Source organism: Xenopus laevis, chromosome 4L, assembly GCF_017654675.1.
Source record: "Xenopus laevis strain J_2021 chromosome 4L, Xenopus_laevis_v10.1, whole genome shotgun sequence".
Taxonomy (NCBI): Eukaryota; Metazoa; Chordata; class Amphibia; order Anura; family Pipidae; genus Xenopus; species Xenopus laevis.
Window position 1 is genome coordinate 8388025 of NC_054377.1, and position 16465 is coordinate 8404489.

The window sequence follows — 16465 nt, forward strand, 5'->3', positions numbered from 1 at the left end:
GCCCGCCGGCTAAAATGTAAATCGTCAGCGGGAGGGCACTCGGGAGCGTTTCGTTTTCCGAAGTTTCCTTGTTAGGCAATTTCAGGCGACCGAAAAAAAAAAATTGCTTTGAGTGCCATCCCGCCGGTGATTTAGATTTTAGCTGGTGTGAAGGCAGTTCAGGGAGATTAGTCGCCCAAAGAAGAGGAGATTTGTCGCTGGGCGACTAATCTCCCCGAATCTGAGCGTGTCTCTGCTGAGAAATTTAACAGCCAAGGGAGAATGTTGAACAGCCAATGAGAGAGCCAGGGCAGGAGTCCAATCGGCATGTGTTTACCCAATGGAATGTTTTGGTTTTTTTCCAAAAAATTCTGTGTCTCGGTCTTGTTGCGCTGCTAATAAATACAATATTTTCTCGTTTTACAAAAGTTTCTAAATGAATTTGTGCTGAAACCGAGGCATGACCAGGCGTTTGTATCGAGGCCTCGCATCACGTTTTTACGTAAAACACAAGGACCGCACTGTGTTAAGGTGGTTAAATCATCATTTTATTGTGTCATGAAAAATGGGCATCGAAACAGGTTAAAGGATCAGTAATGTTTGTTTGGAAGGCAAGTGACTTCTATAAATATATATTAAAATAAGAATATATTAAGGTGCGCACCCCCTTGAAGCTGCCACACTGCTTGCAATCGGCTGTGCCAACCCAGCGACGTTTTACAGCCGACTCTAGAATATTTCCCATAACCATCATCCAGCCAATCACTTGACTGGCTCCTCCCACTATGCTAAAGCGGAGCTTGCCAGAAGTGATTGGAAACAGGTAAGTTCTGCGGTGCACTTTGTATTATTTTCCCCACTGGAGGTTTATTAGTTCTAGGCTACTTTACGTGAGCACCACAGAAAAACAAAAACAATACTGTCCCTTTAAAGATTAAAATCGAAGTTTAGATATCAGTAAAACGAGGAGACGCCGTATAGAATTTGACACCCGCAAAAAAAATAAACCTTTTCAGTTTGGCCGTGGCCAAGAGGTAAAGGGACATTTCTCATGCACATTTTAAGAAACGATTCCATGCACACTCATTAAAAGGGTCTGTAAGGGCAGGACTGTCTAGATGAAGCCCTATGTGGCCTTTAACTGGCCAACCACATGTAAAAAGCTGCCCAGCGCTGCTTTAAAAGAGCAAGACGAGCTCCAAAGCTGGTAGACGCAGTCCTGCAAAGCTGATGCCATGTTGTACATTGCCTACAACTCATGTAGATACACTGAATGGTCAATGAACATTAACAGCATTTACAGCTCAGGATCTTGTTTATATCATCTCTATACGGATGTGCCACAGACAAACTTGTGGTTCAGGGCAATGTGATTGCCAATCTGGCACTTGTAAGTAAGGAAGGGGGGGAGGGGATCTGCCAATGGCCAAGAGACAGCAACAAAAATAAATACTCATGCAGCCCTTATGTATAAAATCTCTCCATCCAACCCAGTGACTGCAAAGCTTCTGGGTAACAAGATGGAATCGATTGTGATAAAATCCATTAAAATAACAACAACAAAAAAAAAGTCCCACAATAATTCCGCGGTGATTAAGAAAACCGGGCAAATTGTGCATCTCCGAGGCCTGCGACTTTACACGGAGGTCACTGAATATCTGAATTAAAATAACCAAATGTCGCTACAGAACAAGATCCTTTGTCCATTTTCTTCTTCCAACCCTTCTAAAAAAAAAAACCACACGACATGCTACAGAGACACGCTCCCTGCTGGAAGCCCAGAGGAGACGGCCATAGACTCATTTCACACAAAGACACATTAAATTAAAATAAACAATGTCCCTCAGTGTCTCCTGCAGAAGGAGGAAGCAGCAACTGCCCATTGCTTGAGGCGAGGGGCAGCCAGTGAGATTTAAGCAACAGCAGACACTCTGTGGAAGGGGTGAGTTTGATACGGTAAAACAATACTGACGTGGTCACGGTCTACAAAGAACGAGGTCTGTTCAATCAGGGGATGCGCCTTGTTTTTCTCTCTCACCCTCTCCCATTAGATGAATGCATCGGGGTAAATGCTTCAGATCCAGGCTCGTAATCGTTTTGTTTAATAGGAGCTGTAGCGATCCTGCGGGGGGGAGAGAGAGAGCGAGGGTTGTTAATGGCAAGTAGAAAATACACAAACGGAAAAGAAATGGGGTCAACGTTACCTGCAGCGAATTCATCACTCCGTTAGCCAGAACTGCCATCTTGCCAGCCACGGATTTGACTCCCTGCTTGAAGTGGGTTATGTCCGTTGCAGGCAACACGTTACCGAGGGAGCCGCCACCTAAAACACGGAACCCACTATCTTAAATCACTTGTGCTCAAATTAGGGACATTTTAAACAAACATTTAACTCATGACAAAGCAAGAGATCAGATTAGGCTTAAAACTCCATACGGGTACAACGTTCTTCTGAATGATTAACAGATTTACTAAATATCCAGTACGGACAAGAGAAACATTAGAACATTTGGTTCAGGCTGGAGGGGGTGAAAAGACGTAGTTGCCTTGCAGGTTTCTTGCCAGTGAAAAGCGTGAAGGGTTCTCTCGATTGGGCAACTGTGAGTGACTGCTGAGATTATGGTTGTGAATAAAACATATAAATCAAATCACAGCACAGTAAATGGAAGTCATAGGTGGTGGGTAGCGGGAAATCAAAACTCCTCACAGCCAGAACGGGGCTCACCCTAGATACAGTGAGCCAACTGACTTGGGACGCCTTCTCCGCCTTTTGGCCTCCGGATGCAGCCTGAACTTAAAAAATAAGTAAACCTTTAAAATAAGTGAATGTAAAATTAATGAGACCCGTATTCTAAGCACTTTTGCAATGTACATGCATTATTTATTTATTTTTAATTCCAAGATATTAAGGGACACATGTACTGTTAATATGAATGAATTTTGTTACAACAGCGCCACCTGCTGGTCAGTTTCCCACCAGTCTGACCACCAAGTAGTCAAGGAAGTTGTCAGGAGAAAGAAAGAGGCTGATGTTCTTCTGCTTAGGAAAGATGTGAGAAAGGTTTCTATTTTGTTTCCTAAGCAGAAGAACATCAGAGCAGCCTCTTTCTTTCTCCTGACAACTTCCTTGACTACTTGCTGGTGGGAAACTGACCAACAGGTGGCGCTGTTGGAACAAAATTCATATTAACAGCACATGTATCCCTTAATATCTTGGAATTAAAAAAAATAAATGTACATTGCAAAAGTGCTTAGAATAGCAACCTCATCAATTTTGCATTCACTTTTTTTACAGTTTTACCTATTCTTTAAGAGTGATAGAAAGCACGACCTTGGGCTTTCAAAAAATAAATAAATAAATAAAAAGATACAAAAATCCACAATGTCCAACCTGCAGGCTACCTAGCTGTTTCATTGTAATTTCCAGATAACTATGGGCAACTGGGGGTGCAGCAACTTGCTCTAGAGAACGACTTTAGGGCCGCAGGTTGGAAATCCTTGGCTGACTGCTGCTTCATTGGAATTCTTGTACAAAACCCAAAGCAATATGAATGGCAGAGCCCCAGCTGACAGATTTACTGACCTGACATGTTTACAGAGTTTGGGTCTCCGAAGAGGTCGGCTGAACTAATAGAGTTGCTAGATGAGAGCTGCTGCAGACGTGATCTGGCTTCGTACTACAAGGAAGAGATAATTAGCAATTAGCAAACGCACCTAAACAGCCATGAGTTCATCATTAAACACACCTGAAAAGTAATTCAATGGCAACAAATTATAACAACGGAACTCACAAACTAACAGCTGGGGGCTGAAAAACCCTGCTCCAAAAAGCAACATCAATTCTTAAGAGAATGTTTTTATTTTGTTGTTGAAAAGAGCAGATATAGGAAGACTTAACGAAAAAAGGAAAAAAATGCTTAGAGCTTCTATACATGGCTTAAGCAAAGCAGGCAGACAATGTTCTAGTCTCATACAGGTGCAGCACTGGAATAAAAACACTTAACTAGGCGTCTGCAATTAAATTCTGTATGTGGTTCCATATGTATGATGGTACATGCCATTAAACAAGAAAGAAGATGAATATAAAATGGAAGGAGGTCTGAATGGGACTTTACAGAAAAGCATCGAAACAAAAGCAAGAACTGCCAGATGTACAAAATGTTATTCGGCTCTCACTTCTGCATCGTTTTCTCTTCCAAAAAACATGTCTGAGGAAATGGCTTTGGCGCTGGCGAACTTCATCCTCGCTTCGTTGGATTCTGGACCTGGGGGGCTCTCTGGTTTCCTTCGGTTGGCAGGCCTGAGCAGATAAAGCACAAAAATATGAAAAAACGCTGAACAAAAATAAGAAGGTAAAGAGATAAGTTAGTCATGTGATGGGCAATTATTTGCCAGAGGGACATTCCAGGAAGTGTGATGTTGCCCAGAGCCCACTACCTCCTGCCCTTGTTTGTTAAATGCTGGCGGCCATTATTCAGAGCAATAATCACATGACCCATGAATGCACGCAGTTAGTATAGAAATGAATGAAGTGCTAAACCAAGAATTATCACCCACCGCCAAGCTGGAAAGCACTGTGCTCCCAGCCAAAATATCACTTAATGGCTGATAACTCACCGGTCCCTTGCTGGCTGGATACTGGAGATCGTCACCTCTCGTTCTTCCTCTGTCTTGTCTGCAGAACCCCAAGAAGAGTTTTCAGTCTCCCACCGTGAGCTAAAACCTTCTCCAAGAGAAAACGGGTTGTCCTTATACCTGAGGATTGAGAGGACAATGCAATATTACTTAGAGGAAACGTAGTACCAATCATAATACCAAAAATTAAATGAATGAAGATCTTCCAGCCCAGCCCCAGAGTGACAGCCTCTCATTCCTGGGGAGGAGCAATGGTTGGAAAAAGAGATTAATGTAGACAAATTGAAACATGTTTCATTACAAAAAGTAACTTCTAAGTACAGGGAAATGTATCCCCTTTAAGAGTGGCATGGTATGATAGGAATCATGCAGTTCCTAGACTGTGGGTATGTGAAAGCCTGCAAGATGTGCTCCAGACAAAATATCATGATTCGTACTTTGGGGGCCCCGAGGTGAAACTGGAATCCTCCAGAAGGTCAAGTTGGGAGCGTGAGGACTTGTTAGCCACTGGCGTCTCTTGCTCAATGACATGCATCTCCGACAGCACAGAGTGTGAGATAGAACTAGAAGGATAGAAAAAGAACATTATCAGCTAAAAGAAGAGAAAATGAAGCATTCACTAGCAATCAAAACATTCATGGGACTCCCCGTAGCTTTGGGTCATTTGGTTGGATGATACAACCCATCCCACCTTCATAATGTTGTGCTCCTGAGACGTCCATTAGTACATCCAGCATCAGAAATAATGGGCTATAGCTGCTCGTGATTCCCTGTAGGACTGGTGTGAAGTGGTACCGCAGGTGATAAAGCTATCAATTCTATCGCTGCTAATAAGGTTTTCTACAGGCAAGTTCAGTTACGATGAAACATGGGCCCATTTACTAGAAAGTAGTGATGCACCGAATCCACTATTTTGGATTCGGCTGCACCCCTCGAGAAAGATTCAGCTGAATACCGAACCCGAAATCCTAATTTGCATATGCAAATAATGGGAAAACATTTCTTACTTCCTTGTTTTCTGGCAAAAAGTCACGTGATTTCCCTCCCTGCCTCTAAATTGCATATGCAAATTAGGATTTGGATTCGGTTTGGCTGGGCAGAAGGATTTGGCTGAATCCGAATTCTGCTGAAAAAGGCAGAATCCTGGTCAAATCCCGAACTGAATCCTGGATTCGGTGCATCCCTACTAGAAAGCTTCCTTATGGAAAGTAAATACAACCACCCATATGCCATCATTCATTGGTGGAGCTGTACATCTGCAAATTGGATGCTGTGGTTTCTATAGTAATGTAGAAGGGGTGGAGCTTGGACCACTGATCTCTATGAGTTTCCTCTCCCTCTGATCGGTGTTTGCGATCAATTGAATTGGAAAACAAAAAATCCCTCTCCCAGACCATGGGAAAGAGAGCAGGCCAATGTAAAGAAGATCATTATCTGGGTAATCAAGTGTGGCAGCCCTATTATAATCTCTGCACATTGTACCTGCGTGCAGCTAAACCCATGCCAAGTCTCTCAGCTTGCTCTCGCTTCTTTCCTTCCAAATTCTGCAGCTTCTTGTCTTCCTGCTTCCTGTCAATTTGAAGTTCCTGATACGCCAGCCTCATAGAGGAAACACTACAGGGGGGACAAAGGATTGTGGTAATCCCTGGGAGTGTCGCATTATAAATAGGTAAATCAAGTAGCAGCAAGAAAAGACTCACATTGATTCTTCAGCTTCTTTCTTTAGCTCGACTGCCTGCTGCTCTCTTAACTTCTCTGCCACCTGAGCACGACGCTCGATCTCGCTGAAGCTCTGACTACTCACCTTCTGAGCACCTAGGCCCTTCTTAGCCCCCAGCTGAAACAGAATCAGACGCTGCAGGTCAGATAATGACACACTTCCACACTCAAAGGAGAACTAAACCCTAAAAATGAATATGGCCAAAAATGCCATATTTTATATAGTGAACTTATTGCACGAGGCTAAAGTTTGAGCTTGTCAATAGCAGCAATGATCCAGGACTTCAAACTTGTCACAGGGGGTCACCATCTTGGAAAGTGTCTGTGACACTCACATGCTCAGTGGGCTCTGATTGGCTGTTGAGAAGCTAAGCTTAGGGCTCGTCACTAATTATCCAGCAGAAAATGAGCTTCCCTGGCTGTAATATAAGCTGATGCTACAGGTTTGCTGATTATTAAATTCTGATGCTAATTGCACTGGTTTCTGTGCTGCCATGTAGTAATTATCTGTATTAATTACTAATCAGCCTTATATTGTGACATTTCTATTCTATGTGTACTGTATATTGTGAGTGGGTCCCTAAGCTCAGTAAGTGACAGCAGCACAGAGCATGTGCAGTGAATCAGCAGAAAAGAAGATGGGGAGCTACTGGGGCATCTTTGGAGACACAGATCTTTACTGCTAAAGGGCTGTGGTTGCCTTGGGCTGGTACAGAAGCACAAAACATCATGTATAACATTTCTACCTACTTCTTTATTTAAGCTTTACTTCTCCTTTAAAAAAAAAAAAACCACGCTAATCCTTACCCCCTTCTTAGCAGTGTTGGCTTTCTTCTTCCCAATAAGAGATGGCTTCACTTCTGAAAAGAGATAAACACATGAGCAGGTGGTTTCCCCAAATTCCGCTCCTTGGTGCCTCTGTGTTAGTAGGTAAATAGCAGTTCATTCTGGGGCTACAGGCCAAAGGCAACTTAAGGTTAGTGCTGCAGGATCCTGAGCACAAGAAAACTGCCCGCAAACAGAAATGGGATTATAGAAGCAGAGTGGGGAAACAACAGGACAGTTGAATATGACACACGGCATCTCCAGGCTGCAAACTGCACAGCACATGACATGCCAAAGCGAGCCAGTCACCAAACCGGTCACCTGAGCTCAACGTCGGCTCCTCAACTGAAAGGCACATGGCCCGGTCTGAGGGAGAAAGGAACATGTTTGTTCAGCAGAAATACAGGGCATCACCTACCCCAAGGCGGTTCCCGGAGAGAGTGTGGCCCTTCTGAGGTGCACTAGAACTTGGGCGGGGGGCTGAGCCTGAAGACCAGTGAGGTGGAGAGTTAAAGGGGAACTATCATCATAATTAAATTTTAACCTTAAGCTTCCTCATACTGAAATAAGACACTTTCTAAATACAATCAAATTAAAAATGCTGCATTGTTTCTGAAATAATCAAGTTTATCTTCACTATTCCTCTCTCAGCATCTGTTTCTCTTCATTCAGCAGTTGGGTGTCAGGTATTCAATGACAGTTAGATCCAATATATCTTATAGGGGGCTCCTTTTACCTAGCAGATGTATCAGAGCTCACTCATATAACGGATTCCAGTACAAACACAATATAACAAAATAACTGCCTTTTGCACAAATTCTGCATGTAGAGAGACACGATGTCTGGTGAGTTTAATAGAGTGAGCTCTAATACATCTTCTAGGCAAAAGAAGCCTCCGATAAGATATATTGGATCTAACTGTCAGTGATTATCCGACACCCAAATGTTGCATGAAGACAGAATGAAGAGAAACAGATGCTGAGAGAGGAATAGTAAAAAGATAAACTTGATTATTTCAGAAACAATGCAGAATTTTAATATTTCAGTATATTCAATTTTCATTTTCTCAATAGTTCCCCTTTAAAGAGAATATACATTTGCTCCCCTAGATACAACTGAAAGTCCAGCTTGAAGGTCAGTAAAGGGGAGCTTTCTGGTGGTTTCCTATATATGTACATTGTATGAGCTAAGTGGGGCCATGAATAAAAGTAGAACTAATCACCTGAGTGATTGGTTTTACTTTTTTACTGTGGTGCTGCCCTCTAGTGGCCAAATCTCAATTTACACAATGGACTGTCCTTGTTCCAGCTGTGTTTTGTAGTGAGGCTATGAAATCCTTATTTTTGGGGGTCTGCACTGCACTATGTCCATGTCAAGTTCAAATTAAAACCTAAATGAGGTCTGTCTAAGGTTTGCTAATGATCACAGCTCTTGTCTGATTTCAAGGGGATCTGGGATGGGCTTTACTTTTTCTTAAAGGAGAAGGAAAGGTTAAAACTAAGTAAGCCTTATCAGAAAGGTCCATCTAAATATACCAGTAAACCCCCAAAGTAATGTTGCTCTGAGTCCTCTGTCAAAAGAAACAGCACATTTCTTTCCTTCTATTGTGTACTCATGGGCTTCTGTATCAGACTTCCTGTTTTCATCTTAAACCTCCAGGGCTAGGGCTAGAGCATGCTCAGTTTGCTCCTCTCTCCCTCCTCCCTTCTCTACTGTAATCTGAGCCCAGAGCAGGGAGAGACTCAGGCAGGAAGTGATGTCACACCACATTAATACTGCAGCTCCTATCCTAAACAAACAGAGTTTCTAGAGCTGTTACTCAGGTATGGTAAAACATTCTACAGAATAAATATAGCATTCTAACTTGCACTGTTGTAGCTAATCTATTGGCAATAAAATGCCTCCGTAGCTTTCCTTCTCCTTTAAACAACAGAGTCCAGAAATATTTAACTTTAGGGAAACTCACAAAGGTCCTTCCTCCTGGTGCGAGAAGCTTTACAATTTCAAACCTACACACAAGGGAATCTACCAAAACACTTACCCACGGCAGCTTTTGGAGATGAGCTTAGAATGTCGACGCTGGGGCCGCTCTCAGCATCTGTAGGAACAAAAGAATATTAATTTGATGCCGTATTGCACAGAGTCTGCCTCGGCACAACACGAGACACTCACTTGTAGAATCAGCAGTTTCTGGCGCACTTATAGACATTGTTTCAGTGGTTATTTTGGGTTCTGATGCTGGAGTTGCCTCCCAGGAGCTGGAAGGCTGAAGAGGAGACCGATTACAATTGGCCCAGTTATTGGCGCTAGTGAACTGTAAGTGTAAAGGTGAGGAGAGCAGCACTTACCTGGGTCATCTCTGAAAAAAAGTCCGATTCTTTCTTCTCTGCTGGCTGCACAAGAGCACAGTTCATCCCATCGACCCAGAGCTAGTAGGAAAATAAATAAATAAATAAATAAGTCAAATAAATGGACATTCTCCTGGGTGTAGGGCTCTAGCCAACAAGTAAAATGGTGGCCCATACAAGACTATAGCTTGATCTGCCCTGACCAAGTCCTAATTATATCAAACCCCCTGACCCAATAATCGAGCCTTTCCGGCTCTGGATCCTCTTTGCCACAGGTTCCCTGACTGTAGTAGAACCTTGATGGTGCCCCTGCCTGAATATCCAGGAAAGATATACTACACATCACTCCACGATATGCCCACATTGAAGTAATATCGAGCTGATCCGATCGTCGGCCCTGGGGCCCAACAATCAGATCAGAATGGATACGATATGGTCGGTTGGATCACGGGACCACATCAATGAACAGATGCGGCCACAATCCGACGGGATTTGAGATTGAGATCTGGCTCTCGGCCAGCTATCGATCGGGGATGGACGTCCGATTTCCTCACACACGGGCCAATAGGCTGCTGGGGGGGGAAGGGAGGGGTGATATCACTCCAACTTGCAGTACAGCAGTAAAGAGTGACGGAAGATTATCAGAACACAAGTCACATGACTGGGGGCAGCTGGGAAACTGACAATATGTCTAGCCCCATGTCAGATTTCAAAATTAAAAGAAGTGGTTCACCTTTAAAGTAACTTTTATTATGTTATAGAACGGCCAATACTAAACAACGTTTCAATTGGTTTTCAGAATTTATTTTTTATAGCTTTGTAGTTATTTGTTTTTTTTCTTTTGATTCTTTGCAGCATCGCTGTCCCCTTCTAAAAAAACAAACAAATGCTCTGTAAGGCTACAAATGTATTGCTAGTTTTTATTACTGATCCTTCTATTCGGGCTTCTCCTATGCCAGTCTCTTATTCAAATTCAATGCATGGTTGCTATGATAATTTGGACCCTAGTTACCAGATGGCTTAAAATGCCAATTGAAGAGCTGCTGAATAAAAAGCTAAATAACTCAAAAACCACAAATAATAAAAAATGAAAACCAATTGCAAATTGTCTCAGAATATCCCTCTCTACATCATATTAAAAGTTATCTCAAAGGTGAACAACCCTTTTAAATATAGAAAAAAAAAAATCTGTTTGCTCTTTGGAAAAATGGATTTCAGAACAGAAGTCTGTCGGAGCAGGACTATTAACTTGTGTTTTGATAAAAACATGTTTTCCTACTGTAATCTGTGTTCACGGCTACACAATAGGCATCTTCGCTCACTCACATCAGCACTGTGCTTAGACATGGCAGCATTTGCCAAATGTCTGATCTTCTCCCGATACGTGTGAGCGCTGCGGCTGTTGTACTTTGCATTGGTGTCGTTGGTGGAGCTGCCATGCTGATTGAAAAACGCATTCTATGAAAGACAAAAGCGTCTGTTAGAAGCCGAGTAGGAGAGATTTCAGGCATACAACGAGGGCAGGAAAGACTTGGAGAAGAAACGTTACTCACCGCGCTGGCATTTCCTCCCACTTGCATGCATCTCAGCTGGAACCAGCTCCAGTTAGAGTCCAGCTCAGTCGATCTGTTACAGAGACATCAGAATACGGTAACGTTTTCTACAAGTCCCATCAGCTGCCAGAAATACAAACATGGCCCCCCACTTACCTGATGAAACTGAGATGAACCCCCAAAGAGCGGTGGATTCCGGAGCAGTCAATGCAGAGGAAGACTCCATAAGAGATACTGGCCCAGCTGGGATTCTTAGCGCCGCAGTCGAAGCACGACTATAACAAACGCCAGAAACGGCCGTTAATGGAGTAAATTCATAATAAACAGCAGCATTATGACTTAATAAGAGAATAAAGTGGAGAATACTTTATGCTACGTGTACAGGAAAATTCCATTGTATCCACTGGACAGCAAACATTCTTATAAGGGTGGTTCACCTTTAAGTTTTTTTTTTTCAATAGTTTTAAAGTTATTTGCCTTTTTCTTCTGACGCTTTGCAGCTTTCAAATGGGGTCGCTGACCCTTTCTAAAAAACAAATGCTCTGTAAGGCTACATTGTCATTGTTACTATTTACTACTCATCTTCAGCTCCTCTTCTATCCCCGTCTCTTGTTCAAATCAATGCATGGTTGCTAGGGTAATTTGGACCCTAGCAACCAGATGGCTGAAATTGCAAACTGGAGAGCTGCTGAATAAAAAGCTAAATAACTCCAAAACCACAAATAATAAAAAATGAAAACCAATTGCAAATGGTCTCAGAATATCCCTCTCTACATCATACTAAAAGTTAATTTAAAGGTGAACAAGCCGTTTAAAGGGGAAGGAAACCTAGTCGGCGCAAAAACCCTCCCCCCTCCCATGTGTTGCCCACCCTCCCTCCTCCCCCCTGGCCTACCCGTCCCGCTAGGCAAATGCCCCTAACTTGTTACTTACCCTTCTGCGCAGGTCCAGTCCAGGGAGTTCACAGACGACATCTTCTTCCACGCGATCTTCTTCCTGCTTTGAACGACATTTTGGCGCATGCGCAGTAGGAGCATTTCACCAGCACGGATCTACTGCGCATGCGCCAAAAGTCACAAAGTACTTTTCAAAGCAGGAAGAAGATCGCGTGGAAGAAGAAGAAGGGGGCAATACACGGGAGGGGGGGGGGGAGGGTTTTTACGCCGACTAGGTTTCCTTCCCCTTTAAGTGCAAACACTGCAACTGCTGCAATGGATGAGAGACCCGGAGTGACAGGCAGCAGCGATGCAGCACCCAACTCTGGAAACTTCTCATGCACCGTGTGGGTGGGGGTTCAGTGCTCCGACAGAGGAGGGAGTGAAGAGGAGTTGCTGTTCTGTTTGTTCAGGCTGTGGGCACCAGGGAACATACAATGGAAGGTGGCCATACCCGTGTGTGTGTGGCCATTTGTGTAGTATCTGTCCATTCAGCCTCAGGGTCAATTGGTCAGAAGCTGTGGAAATCCACATTAACTGCCCAAACGCAGCAGAAAGCAACTCAGTTACTCCTGTATTAAGGGATACATGTGCTGTTAATATGAATGAATTGTGTTACAACAGTGCCACCTGCTGGTCATTTTCCCACCAGTCTGACCAGCAAGTAGTCAAGGAAGTTGTCAGGAGAAAGAAAGAGGCTGCTCTGATGTTCTTCTGCTTAGGAAAGATTTGAGAAAGGTTTCTAATTGTTTTCCTAAGCAGAAGAAACAATCAGTGGAAACCAAGAGAGCTGAAAAGCAGGAAGTAGTGTTCTGGCTATTATGTTACACATCCAGTCACTCCAGCCTTTATACATTAACATTTTTGCCTAACTAAATATATTAGAAACATTGTTTATTTGGCACATCCTATCTATTTACCTGTTTTTATTTTTATGCTGAACAATTCCTTTAAGTTAACAGCCCTTCAAGCCTTTAATACAATGTTTTCTTTGACTGCCCTGAACAGAAAACCCCTCTAGCAGAGACATACACAGGGCCACAGATACAGTAAGAAACCCCCGGCCCAATTACATCACCTCGTGTGATCTGGATCATTGGCCCAGGGGCTAGCTAAAGACCACACACTGGTGACCTTCCCAAACAAGTAAATGGAGCCCTCAATTTCCAACGTTACACAAGAAAAACCATCAGTCCTTTTAAACATTCATTATTGTATTACACCTACGGGGCTTAATTCGGGGAAGAGTGAAGTCTATGCCTTGGGCTTCCAAATGTTGCACTAGCCAGTCCATGGCCATTCAGGTGGCCGGCGTAGAATCTGTATCATGGGAGATGGTCGGCCCTCAGGTCAGTGTGACAAAGCCTCCCAAAATAGACAGAAAAATCACTATATGATTGTCCTGCCCCAATTAACATCCATTCTTCACTCCTTGTGAATAACAATAGCACCGACAGCCTTTTACTCTCTCCTCAATCAGTGTAATGACTTCTCCACCAATCACTGCTCTCCAGTCCAGTCAATACAATGATACAACAGATGTTGCCCCTCCCCCTAACAACAAAGCCACGGTTTCACTTCATTTCCCTTAAGGTGGCCATACACTATAAGCTCCGCTCGTTTGGTAAAGTCACTAAACGAGCGGATCTTAACCCTTCTGGCCTTTCACAATAGGGGCCACTGTCTGGATATCCACCTGTTCTTTTCATCTCCTAAACAATCACATCAGCAGCTCTATGACTCCAATCAGGAAAAGCAAAAGAATGAGGTCACAGTTTGTGATGACATCATATTATGCATTTCTGCCCCTTCAGCCACAGAGACCGACGCATGACTCCATGTTTTGTTGCCCTCAAAACCTCCTTCAATAAAACCCCCCCGAAGCATGTTGGGAATATTTTGAGGAGCTTACAATCTAAAGTCCCCCAGTCCAGGGACAGTTGAATTCTGGGCATGAGCTTGTCTGTAAGTATTTACAGTGTGGGGCCCACAAACTGGAACTCAATACAAATAAAGGCAAAGGCCTGGCTGGAATCAACCTACGACCCCCACCCCATTTATCCACTTAATGAAAATAATTCCAAAGTATCCCAACCAGTGACACCCAAGCCTGTGTCCTTCCCCCTATACTTGAGGGGCCCCCAGAGAGGAGTAAGAGCAGAGGGGCCCCCAGAGAGGAGTAAGAGCAGAGGGGTCCCCAGAGAGGAGTAAGAGCAGAGGGGTCCCCAGAGAGGAGTAAGAGCAGAGGGGTCCCCAGAGAGGAGTAAGAGCAGAGGGGTCCCCAGAGAGGAGTAAGAGCAGAGGGGCCCCAGAGAGGAGTAAGAGCAGAGGGGCCCCAGAGAGGAGTAGGAGCAGAGGGGCCCCCAGAGAGGAGTAGGAGCAGAGGGGCCCCCAGAGAGGAGTAAGAGCAGAGGGGCCCCCAGAGAGGAGTAGGAGCAGAGGGGCCCCCAGAGAGGAGTAGGAGCAGAGGGGCCCCCAGAGAGGAGTAGGAGCAGAGGGGCCCCCAGAGAGGAGTAAGAGCAGAGGGGTCCCCAGAGAGGAGTAAGAGCAGAGGGGCCCCAGAGAGGAGTAAGAGCAGAGGGGCCCCAGAGAGGAGTAAGAGCAGAGGGGCCCCAGAGAGGAGTAAGAGCAGAGGGGCCCCAGAGAGGAGTAGGAGCAGAGGGGCCCCAGAGAGGAGTAGGAGCAGAGGGGTCCCCAGAGAGGAGTAAGAGCAGAGGGGTCCCCAGAGAGGAGTAAGAGCAGAGGGGCCCCAGAGAGGAGTAAGAGCAGAGGGGCCCCAGAGAGGAGTAAGAGCAGAGGGGCCCCCAGAGAGGAGTAAGAGCAGAGGGGCCCCCAGAGAGGAGTAAGAGCAGAGGGGCCCCCAGAGAGGAGTAGGAGCAGATTGGCCCCAGAGAGGAGTAGGAGCAGAGGGGCCCCCAGAGAGGAGTAAGAGCAGAGGGGCCCCCAGAGAGGAGTAAGAGCAGAGGGGCCCCCAGAGAGGAGTAAGAGCAGAGGGGCCCCCAGAGAGGAGTAAGAGCAGAGGGGCCCCCAGAGAGGAGTAGGAGCAGAGGGGCCCCCAGAGAGGAGAAGGAGCAGAGGGGCCCAGAGAGAAGGAGCAGATTGGCCCCAGAGAGGAGTAGGAGCCCCCACACAGGAGTAGGAGCAGAGAGGCCCATATTGGAGATACAGACAGAGAACAGGCAACAACTGGACCATAAATGACCCCCTCCCAGTCCCTCACAGACAAGAGTCTCACAGAGTCGCTGCCACATCAGACAAAGACCAGATGTAAATACAAACATGACCCAGACACCAAATAAAGCCCCACCCACCGCACGTACCTTGTTAGTAGGCGCAGCCCGGAGCCGCTTGAACACGGCCTGAATCTCGGCTTTAGTCGGCTCGGCTGCCATGTTCTCTCCCCTCACAACCTTTCCGCGCTGCGGCCAATCAGAGGGCAGCGCTTATTACGTGTCCCCTGCCAGCGGGGCTCGCGACCAGGAATGACCAATCGCTGAAGGCTGCGTCATCAGTGCTTGAGGGGAAGGCTACAAACATCCGGTACCCAGGCACAGTGTCGCTGCACTTCCTTTGCTTAGAGCCGGCTTGTCACGTGGTGCGTTGGTGCCAATCAGGTCCCTCCCACATAGTTAGCTATGACAGCCGTCTTTGCTTGGAACCTTTGCTGAGGCGCTTGTGCTGGGGGGCCGGAAGCCAGCAGGTGGCGCAGTTGTTCTAAATGAAGTACATTAGAAGTGCAAAAACTTCTACTCATCGTGTGGAAACTGGAAAACGTGTTGTAAAGCAACAATGTCACTATCACAGGCTCATGTACAACATCCAATATGTGTGCGACTTTGGTCCATTTGCTGCAAGAAGGGCAACAATAAACTAAAGGCACAACTGAGGCACCGCCCCCAGCAAATACAATCCAGGAGGAGCCTGGGACTTGTAGTTCATAAACAGGTGGACAGTTACATGTGTAGTTACTGAATTAAACTGGGCTTCTAATGATTGTTTCCTACACTGTAACCCCTGGAACTATAGCAGGGAGACACCCCAATGTTTCTATATATCTGTAACCTTGTTATGAGCTAAGGGGGCCCAGTCTGAAGGTCAGTTAGGGGGAGATTTGGGGTGAGTGTTTATTTGTGCCCTGGGTACCCCTGGAACTATAGCAGGATGACTGTTACCCCAATGTTTCTATATATCTGTAACCTTGTTATGAGCTAAGGGGACCCAGTCTGAAGGTCAGTTAGGGGGAGATTTGGGGTGAGTGTTTATTTGTGCCCTGGGTACCCCTGGAACTATAGCAGGGTGACTGTTACCCCAATGTTTCTATATATCTGTAACCTTGTTATGAGCTAAGGGGGCCCAGTCTGAAGGTCAGTTAGGGGGAGATTTGGGGTGAGTGCTTATTTGTACCCTGGGTACCCCTGGAACTATAGCAGGGTGACACCCCAATGTTTCTATATATCTGTAACCTTGTTAT

General features: G+C 45.1%; 1 protein-coding gene across 2 annotated transcripts; it reads right to left on the reverse strand.

Annotated features, from left to right (window-relative positions):
* Positions 1–505: 505 nt before the first annotated feature.
* arfgap2.L (ADP ribosylation factor GTPase activating protein 2 L homeolog) lies at positions 506–15539 on the reverse strand. Of its 2 annotated transcripts, XM_041589762.1 has the most exons (17): positions 15315–15539; positions 11216–11334; positions 11060–11132; positions 10833–10964; positions 9507–9587; positions 9331–9424; positions 9200–9256; positions 7480–7524; positions 7141–7193; positions 6315–6451; positions 6097–6228; positions 5052–5177; positions 4597–4734; positions 4156–4279; positions 3563–3656; positions 2184–2302; positions 506–2101 (listed from the first exon to the last, which is right to left on the reverse strand). In XM_041589762.1, the coding sequence occupies exons 1-17, from the start codon at positions 15384–15386 to the stop codon at positions 2081–2083; spliced, it is 1617 nt and encodes a 538-aa protein (XP_041445696.1). In that variant the 5' UTR covers positions 15387–15539; the 3' UTR covers positions 506–2080. The 2 variants fall into 2 exon arrangements, with proteins under 2 accessions (XP_041445696.1, XP_018112823.1); XM_018257334.2 differs by lacking the exon at positions 7480–7524 and having other exon boundaries at positions 15315–15538.
* Positions 15540–16465: the final 926 nt, after the last annotated feature.

What these genes read in the sequence shown, in the direction of transcription:
- arfgap2.L (XM_041589762.1), bottom strand. Translation starts at nt 15,386, where the DNA reads ATGGCAGCCGAGCCGACTAAAGCCGAGATTCAGGCCGTGTTCAAGCGG. An exon ending in TTTTTTCAGAGATGACCCAG is followed by an intron (nt 9,425 to 9,506) that starts GTAAGTGCTGCT and finishes TCTCCTCTTCAG; the next exon opens with CCTTCCAGCTCCTGGGAGGC. An exon ending in ATCTCCAAAAGCTGCCGTGG is followed by an intron (nt 7,525 to 9,199) that starts GTAAGTGTTTTG and finishes TTTCTCCCTCAG; the next exon opens with ACCGGGCCATGTGCCTTTCA.